Source organism: Lepisma saccharinum, chromosome 5, assembly GCF_977018435.1.
Source record: "Lepisma saccharinum chromosome 5, izLepSacc3.1, whole genome shotgun sequence".
NCBI lineage: Eukaryota > Metazoa > Arthropoda > Insecta > Zygentoma > Lepismatidae > Lepisma > Lepisma saccharinum.
In genome coordinates this window covers 37577645-37587548 of record NC_139233.1, presented here as the reverse complement: position 1 = coordinate 37587548, position 9904 = coordinate 37577645, and the positions used below count along the sequence as shown (strand labels likewise).

Genomic DNA, 9904 nt, shown 5'->3' with positions numbered 1-9904 from the left:
ATATTTAAATCTAGCACGATTGACCTAGCCACGTCAGTAGATGAAATACGGCGCTTGACCAAGGTGTTTGCGTTTGGTGCGATGAGTCATACTCTTCAAGGGTACCGAACATCCTCATCGCTGTCGCTTTAATCTAGAGGGCCCGGGATCGAATATCAGTGTAGATACATTGCTCAGTGTAATGTAATTCTGGTCCGATTAGCCCATTCAAGCATAAAGTGAGCTTTGAAAATGTCTTTCTAACCGAACATTACGTGTATTTTGTTTACATTTCGTTACTTAATTACATTTCCCTACCTCTTTAGGTTTACCGCGACAAATGAGAATTTTGTTACACAATATAGGTGAAAGAACAAACGCGTTGAAACACAAGTAACCAAGAATAAACCAAAAGAGGTTAAGTTAATGTTGCCTACGTTTTATTTTACGTCAGTCTGAACAAGTAAATACGTGTTAAGCACAAGGCTCGGTCTTGGATGCATAACTTCAGGATTTCTGTGACAGGTAGACAGGTAAATATTGTAACGACCTTTCTGTTGTGGCATTTGCCAGAGAAATACGACGCATTTGTTGTTCGGAGACAGCGACTAATCTGGAACGTAACACTGAAGAGTTGAGAGTTGATTTAGTGGCGGCCTGAAAAAGTGAAAATGTGTTATCGTGTAACCTCACGGTTAATATCTTTAAGTTACTACGGTCTTTTGTATTTTACTACTTTTGTGCGTTTATTGTTATCGCCACAAATGTTTAATGCAAATAAAAGCTGAAGATTCGTTAAGACTTAACGAGTCGTTGTTTCTGTTCAGTATTGGGGACCGAAAAATATGGTTAGATACCAGTGGCGGCGATTGATTGATTGATTTGCTTTATTTTACTTCTCATCTTGTGCCACTTTTGGCTAATTTGCAAAGATGGGAATGAGTGATGATATGATGAAATTGATGTATGGACACTCACAAACAGCCATGACAAGGCCAAGATTCGAACCCGCGACCCCAGGCGTCGTAATGCGATGTTGTAAGTTGTAGTGATTGGGTTTCAAAATTAATTTTGGGGGAGGGGCAAGGAGTGGCACTGGGGGGTAAGGACAATTTACTTTCCCTTGGTATATAAGGTTTAGCATAGTGCGGGGACAAAAGTGGCAAAAAATGGGGGGCAATCGCCGCGAGATACAATGGTTTCTGACCGTAAAAATATGTGAAAAACCAATTATAGAGAAGCTAACACAACCAGACAAACTTATTCTCTTAACTAATCGCACGGTACGTGTCATTTCGCGGTGTTTCTCCTTATACATTTTCTTCTAGTTTAAGATTGTTACAAGTTTTTAAACACGTTGTTTGTTGTTACGTTTCGGAAGAGTAAATGTTTCCTTTATCAGATATTTATTTGTAGCTTGATCATTGTTACAGTCTTAACAATAGAGGTTAAATCTTTTATATTGTTATAACTATAAACTACAAATAAATGTCTGATGAAGGGAGCGTGTGTTCTTCCGAAACGTTACATCAACGTGTTTAAATGCTTGTAAGAACCTTAAACTAGAAGTAGAATTATACAATGCAAGTACAAGAACCATTCATATGTTTATGAGTAAGTTAGGTTTGGTTACTTTTAGATTTCTACTATCTCTTCGTTTTTTGCTTGTGACGTCATGCCTCGAATGGCGCTGCAGTTGTGTGTAAAAAATGAATCGAGAAATAAATGAAAAAGCTTTGGTTATTCAGACGCAGACCTGCAAGAGGACGAAGAAGAAGAAGAAGAAGTTAAACAAGAACTCAGTGTTACCTGTGTGGAAAGCTCTGTCCCATAGCTGCAGTCGTTCCGTCGCTACCTGCGGGGCATGTTCCAGGCAACACCAACGAACAATCTTTCTTGTTTGTCCTATATCCTACATAGGGCGCCGCTGTGGAATTCCCAAGAGTGTGGGCGTAATAGCAGACGGATTGTCTGTGGGAGCATCGGTCTTCAGCTGAAAGAAAAAAAAAGATTCAGTCAATACCGGGAGATTCAAAAGATTATGCACAGACTGAAGGAGAGCAAGAAGGGGTTGAAATGTAGCTATTTTACAATAGGAACCCGTGGTCTAGAAAGTGGTCTTCACTTAGTACACTTGCCGATAATACCTGCTCATATGTTCACCACAACCTCTGTTCGTAAGGTTCGTACGTTTATATGCAAACGTACTTTTAGTTTCAAAAGTTACACATAACTCAAACATTGAATCATATTCTTACATGCGAGAATATAATTCAGTGTCTTCCTTCATCTCAGGAAACTTTTACTTCTATCAGAGTTACTTTTTCGAGGTAGGGGGAGAAAAGCAAAATATTTTCTAAATATATAACAAACAATAAGAACATTACTTTCATAGAGCACCAATAGTTTCAAGTACGTACAATGCCTTAATTTCAGTTTTGTGCAGCTCAAACGCGGCCCGTGTGGAGCTAGAACCACGCCGCTTGCCATAGAAATCGGATGTAGGGGAAGGTCTCATAAATTGTACCGGCATGTAAATTGTACCGCTCGCATATCTGGCGACCTATACAAGCAGTGGCGCTTCCTATTGGAAGGATTGTGTACTAGAAGAAGTTGAGAAGCTCGTGTGAAGATGGGTTAGTACAAAAGCAGTATTGCCTTGGAAGCAGCAGCTTGTTCATTTTTGTGGTCCATGAAGTAAATAATTCCTCGAAAATCTAAGCCTCTACACACGAACAGGTAAGTCTGAATCCAGTCTGATGTCAAATATAAATAACTTATCGTGTGTTAATATTTAAGGGCAGGGATATTTGAAATGGCTTTACTACGTTGTAAAATGCGCCTGTGCTGGACAGAAAATGGCCGTGTCGTTTAAATTGTACCACTGGTTTTCTTCTAATTTGTACCGGTACATTTTAAAGGAACTTTTTAAAAATAATTAGAGAGGGACATTTATACAAGTTTAATCAGCAGAATAGTAAAGAAGGAATTCCGTAATTTTAATTATTAACAAGAATAATTATTTTTCATAATAATAATACTGATTATTAGTATTCTTCTTCGTATTCTTCTTCTTTTTATTATTATTATTATTATTATTTGTATTATTCTAATTATTATTAGTATGATTAATACTATTATTATTATTATTTACTGTTGTAGATGGCGAAACCGAATAAATATGGTTTGTGGTCGCAACATGATATGCTGAGAGCACTAGATGCCTTCCGAAATTGTGATGCTGGTATTAATGAAACATGCAGAACTTACGGCGTTCCGAAACCCACATTGAAGAGGAGGTTGGAGAACAAAGACCAGAAAGCCTGCGAAGATATAAAGAGTTTTGGACGTGTCACCGACCTCATTAGTGAACTGGAGGATGAGCTGGTAAGCTACGTTCTTCAGATGGAATCCCATATGTTTGGATGCTCTCGACAAGATCTTCAGAAATTAGCATATAATTTAGCTGAAGCCAATGGTATCAAACATAGGTTCCAAAACGGGAAAGCTGGAAAACAGTGGTACTACAGTTTCATGTCTCGCCACCCGAGTCTGTCCCTCCGTCAACCAGAGGCTACTTCAGCAGCATGGGCTTTCGGGTTCAATAAAGATGATGTAATGAAGTTTTTTTTTAATATTCTGACAAAGATCATTCACGAAATCCGTTTTGAGGATAGTGAGATATTCAATGTAGATGAGACTAGTCTCTCAACTGTTCAAAAACCGCAAAGAGTCCTTGGTCGGAAAGGGAAGCACCAAGTGGGCGCTGTAACCAGCGGGGAACGAGGAACAAATACCACCTGCGTTTGCCGTTTCAGTGCTGCCGGCATGTATGCGCCCCCAACGCTTATTTTTAAGAGGAAGAGGTTCTGTGATGATCTTAAGTCTGGTGCTGCACCTGGAACACTATTTGCAATTTCTGATAGTGGATGGATCACAAGTGAGTTGTTTGTCCAGTGGATGCATCACTTCATCAAAACCGTAAGGCCCTCTGTCGATAGGAAAGTGCTGTTGATTCTAGATGAACATGCTACACGCACCAAAAATCTCCAAGCCATAAATCTACCCAGGGATAATGGTGTAATAATGATCTGCCTTCCACCACATACCACTCACAAGCTCCAGCCGTTAGATGTGTCATTCTTTAAACCACTGAACACATATTATAACCAAGCCGCTGACAAATTGCTTCGCACAAGCAGAGATAGTAACATTACTCCGGCACGAGTTGCAACGCTCCTGGGAGAATCATATGGTAAAGCATCAACTGTGAAGAATGTCATAAGTAGTTTTTCACATACGGGAATTTGGCTTTTGGATCCTAATGTTTTCTAGGATTCAGACTTTGTGCCCACAGCTTCTCACTTGGAGCCAGATTGTAGGGATGAAGCACAAACTGAGCAACAAATTCCGGAAGCAGCGCCAGCTACACCAGAACGTCGCAGCCAGGAATCTCCTAACCAAATGCCGAAAGTTACCCCAGAGCAAATATCACCAGTTCCAGTTCTTCAGAATAGAAAGAGAAGCCGAGCTAATTCTTCAACTGTGGTGCTTACCGATAATCCTTACAAAAAACATCTCTCTGACAACTGAAAACCTTCACGGGGTAGAACAATGAAATCACTAATATTGCCAGAAGCTGAAAACTCGACTAGCTGGTATTGCAAAATCTGTGACGCACACAAGGAAGAAGATATGATCAAATGTTTGAAGTGTAGTGTCTGGTTTCATACAAGGTGTGCGAGAGTAAGTGCAAAGAAGAAAGTATTTTACTGTGATAAATGTGGACCAAAATAACCTGGACCGATGGTTACATAAACTTATCAATATTTGTTTTTGTCAAGTAATGTTATGAGAGTTTACTTATTTTCTTTTTACAATATATTAATATGTAACAAGCATTTATTGCTATCTATGTCGTAAATAAAGTCCCATTACTGAATCACACTTAACGGTCCTGCATGTTTTTAAGGTGCGATTTATAAGACTGGTGGTATGTACAATTTATAGAACATGCTCATAAATTGTACCACTTTGCATCTTCAAACTTTTTCCGTCACAGCCTTTAAACCCAAACATATTAATTGTTTACAATTTATATATACATTTAATAATGGTTTATTAGCGTAAAATTGATAGAAAATATAAATGAATTATTTTTCTAGTTAGGAATTCAATTAAAGATGTGAGGTTGGAAATGACAATGTAGGGAGGGGGAAATTTCCTGGCTGTCACCCTTCAATTTGAACAGGTTTTAGAGGAAAAAGAAAGCTCCGAGATACATGTAAATTAACCAATGTGACGCCATCACAAACAGATAAAAGTTACAATTACCGTTAACGTCTATACTAATCAGAAAAGGGTAGAGATGACGTGCCAACTTACTTTTACAAGCGGCCTGGAACCGGCCACCGTTGACGCAAAACTGAAGATGGCCACTTCTGGCCATGCAGTACCTTCCCATCAAGTCGCAGTTGGTCACGACGGTCTCTATGTAGCAGGCGTCGGATTCGTCTAGCACGTAGTTGTCGTCATACAGTATGAAGTTCATCCCGTATTTGTTCAGCTCCCACTTAGGGAGGTTTTGCAGGACATTTCCCGGATCGAGGCCTGTATTAAAAGAAGAAATGGACAATAGTTTCACCATGTCTTAGAGGAGAAGAGTTACGTTCTGAATGCAAATTAAGCAGGGGATGTTCCTGTCAACAAAGGTAAATTTTTGTCCATGTAAGGATCATTTCATTCCCCTCATAACGTAACAACCACATTTAATTCTAGATCAAAAATATATCCATTACCTAAATATCAACAATTGTTCATGACATAGATAATTATCATTTCGTGTTTTCAAATATAATGAAGAAAATTGATGATAGCACATGTCTTTATCTTCATTGAATATGAAATTTATTGAACTCGGATGTAAAAAGCAATATATTGTAGTCAAACAGGTGAACTGATTTTTTATCTCTTGTATTTTTGCTACGCCATCTTTTATTCTGCGTAGTTACCTATTTTCAAAATTGTACTTTAGTATTTTGAGTTGCATTTTAATACGCCAGTAATATTTTTACGGTGCCCTTGTGGTTTGCTGAGATTGACGGAAGAAGAATTCATTTTGCCATGTCTCTACTTGTCCAGTACACAAACAATTCAGGGTCAAACACGAATACTTCCGAACGTTTCCGAACCAACACGAATTGCATGATAATCTAACAGGCCCACCTGTATACAAGACATTATCAAAAGGTTCCCATAATTTATCCACAAAACATATCCAACTGAAGTGTTTCTACTAGGGATGAGCCGATAGCAATACCGATGTATCGGTTTAATTTTTTTCGCCGATACCATCCGATACCAAAGGTTGACTGATTAATTTGCTTTATTTTACTTCGCCTTTTGTGCCACTTGTGGCTAATTTGCGAATATGGAAATGAGTGATGATATGATGAAATTGAAGAACGTACACTCACAATTATCCATGCACAGACCAGGATTCTAACCAGGGACCTCTGGCGTCGTGGCGCGATGTACTAACCACTCCTTCACGGGGACCAGCGATGATACCAAAGATTTTGAGTGGCTTGAGTGGCCAAGAGAAACAACTCATTTGTCAAGATTTGTCCTTTTCAAAAGTTCGTTCACACTTCCTTGTGACAGGTTGGGGTGCCGTACAAGAATTCCATGTACATTTTTGAAAATGATTCACCCTCCTGGGAAGCATATGACAAGATTAATGCAGGGCTAAAGTGAAAGAGCTCCACCCAAACATGATATTGGGGGCATGTAACTGCCTGGTGGTCAACGATATGTAGAAATAAAAGAAACCATCGATTGCCAATTCTTGCTCGTGAACGTGACATTTTCAAAACCAGCATTTTTATGACGCTAAGCTCATTCCGGAGTTCCTGGGAAGGGGAGAAATGTCGCTGTGGGAGGGAGGGTTGTGAATTTTTCTTCTTGTGCTTTACCCTTCTGTGTGACTCCTGCCCGATGCCGAAACTGCAGTGACTTGTTTTTATTGCAAATGACAGATAATAATGGACAGCATGGTGAGTATATAAAGAGCTACCAAATGAGCATTAAGTATATTTCTGTATTTGTGTATATTTTTACGTCGTTTTCCTTCCTCCACAGGTTAATCCAAACGATAAAGAAAATGTTGTTTACATTTGTATTTATTTTGCATTTCTTGTGCAAGCTGTACGCTATATGCACTTCATACATCTTATTTTACACACTATAACTTTCTCTGGCAGGGACACTTATTATAATACACCGATTTTTTTCGGTGTATCTGCAATACTTAACAATGTTTGCAGCATTTTAAAAACTTATTCTTTTCTTGCATCCCTTGGGGGTAGAAAGAAGTTCACATAAAATGTCACAGGACATTTCAAGTGATATAATGTCATATGAGAATAATTTGGAGTATTTGGTATCATTAATACTAATGTGATGTGGTGAGTTTTGTGACTCAGTAACTAGCCCTTGTTATTTTACTGGAATTATACAAGTACCGGTATCGGTATCGGCAAATGGTGGTATCGGCTCAGCCCTAGTCCTACAAGAAGTGTACTAACCCAGCAATGCCGCCTCTCTACACAGACACACTTGCTAAAACTATATCTTAATTGCAGGAGGGCCTTCTGAAATGCCGCCTTTGGTGCTGAGCGTGTTTATTTTGATGACCTTTCTGGGATACATTCACTGCCAAGACCCAACTTGATAGTATGAAACAACAGTCTGCGCTGACAGATCAGGCAAGTAAGGCGACTCTCGCACCAGTGGGCTGTCTCTCTCTTCCAGGAACTTCATGTAATACTGCTGGAACTGTTCCCTCGGAACAGCAGTCTCTCTGTACAGGAGAGCAAGTTGCCACGTACCATCCGGTGAAGCACGGTTATCACATCTCTTGTATGAACGCACCAACGCTACAACTTTTTGATAATATCTCGTATATATTCCGCTTGGGGAATGATACTAAAACATTACTCACCAACAATCCAAACGGAACATTTTACACTGACGCTAGCGCCTATAGCCCCTGCCACGTGCGCTCCCAAGCTGAAACCGACAAGGCGTACGTTTTGTCCACAGTAATCGTACAATGCGTCCACGAATTTGGCCACACACTGTCCTATTGGGTAAATGCTTCTGATGGCTCCAAAGTAACAAGCCGGTGCCAGAGCGTAGTGAGACCAGTCCAGTGCAAACACATTGAATGTTCCATTGTCGATGTGAGCTGAAAGTAGAAACCACATGGAAGACAGTAACGAAAGCTTCTTTGAAAATCTTTATCATTACTGCAAGTTAATTTTAAAGACAACTGTTAATAATATAATTAATTACCCGTGTCTCCACAGCCCTTGAAGGGCCTTGACCGATCTACCGACTGCCAGTATCCCTCCACAATCCTACCTAGAGGTAAGGAGATCTTCAACTAGTGATGGGATGACGTGGGGTAACCACGTCGAACTCTCAGCCCTTATAGGAAATTTCCCAGACCGAGTTACGCTACTCACTCGTAGCTCCCCAATTTTCTCACGATGATGCGTTGCCACCGGTCCTATATACAGGCCGAGAACCCAGAGATTGATTGAACCCAGGCGGGCTCGAACATAGGCGTGCGCAGACCCTCTGATTAGAGGAAGGGGGGTTGAGAGCAAAGTCTTAATGAAAGCTCAGGCGAGAAAGAAAATCCTCATTTTATCTCACTGTTTTAGTTCTATTGCATTCATGGGCATATGTGTGTGTGTGTGTATGTGTGTGTTTGTATAATGTAACATATTATTCAAATACATTACACAATCTATTCATCCGCCCCATAACAAACCAACAGCAAAAATGATATAAATTGTTTCTGAAATGTTCGCGCTCCTTTTCCTCCAAACCAAACTGTTTGTAGAAGCAACTGTCTGAAGTACTTACTTCTTCTTACTTCTCTCTCTGGTCATTTACAATGCATTACAGAAAACAATGAAATTGCGAGCGAAACAAGCAAGACATTTTTTCGATCTAAATTTTTGCAAATTGAAAAAAGCATTGATTTAATAATAATAATTCCCATTATTACATTACATATTGAATTTGCATTATCATATAATTATAGACAATTATCAACCATAAGCAACCAATAAGCACGTATTACAACTATTCAATACATGTAATAAGGGGGGAACCCCCGAAATAAGCCCGCCTCCTCCTGCATACTACATTCGAGGGTATGCTTTTATTGTCCTGGTTCCTAAAAATATACCAGGAAGTCAGTTGCTCCGAATTTGATGGTTCCCCTGACTTTATTTTCTCTATTTATTACTATTTGATTGCATTTTAAAATAGGTATAGTAAAAAATTGTAATTCTATACAAAGGAATATATACATGAAATAATTGATGTATACAATACTTTATGTGATATTATTTCTGTTCTGGGATCCAGAACAGAGGACATGAACTTCGTGAATGACATTACATTACATGTACACATTTTTTTTTAAACCAATTGTGAATAGTGTGAATATAACATTTTCCATTATTGCACTGTTTCTGATTTCGACTCTTATGTTTACATGGTAGGAAAGTATTAATAATATTTTTAATAACATTCTCAATAACGTTTCCCGGGCAGTGAGACAGGCATGCATAATCTCGGAGTCGCAGTGGATTCCGTTCCGGCATTCCAGAGAGGTTTGATATACAAAATTATTTTCATCAAACTCACAGAACCCAACTCAAGTCCTGAACCCCAGTCTGGCATACCAGAGCAGGGTGCCCCCAAAAGGCCGCATCCTACGCCCACACTGATTGCCAATCATTCAGTAAAGAAGAAGAGAAAATAAAATTTGGAGTGTGAGATTTGGATTTGAATATTGATTTCCTTCTCGCTTGTTCTTTAGGGTCGTTGCCGCCGCTTGCACAAC

At 39.3% G+C, this 9904-nt stretch overlaps 1 protein-coding gene across 1 annotated transcript in view; it reads right to left on the bottom strand.

Annotated features, from left to right (window-relative positions):
- LOC145987990 (uncharacterized) overlaps positions 1-9904 on the bottom strand; it is a 35290-nt gene that overhangs the window by 6356 nt on the left and 19030 nt on the right. The window contains exons 4-6 of the mRNA XM_083122829.1: positions 7982-8227; positions 5365-5589; positions 1789-1972 (exon numbers count right to left, since the gene is read on the bottom strand). Of these exons, the coding sequence (XP_082978955.1) occupies positions 1789-1972; positions 5365-5589; positions 7982-8227 (655 nt within the window). The remainder of the gene's footprint in view (positions 1-1788; positions 1973-5364; positions 5590-7981; positions 8228-9904) is intronic.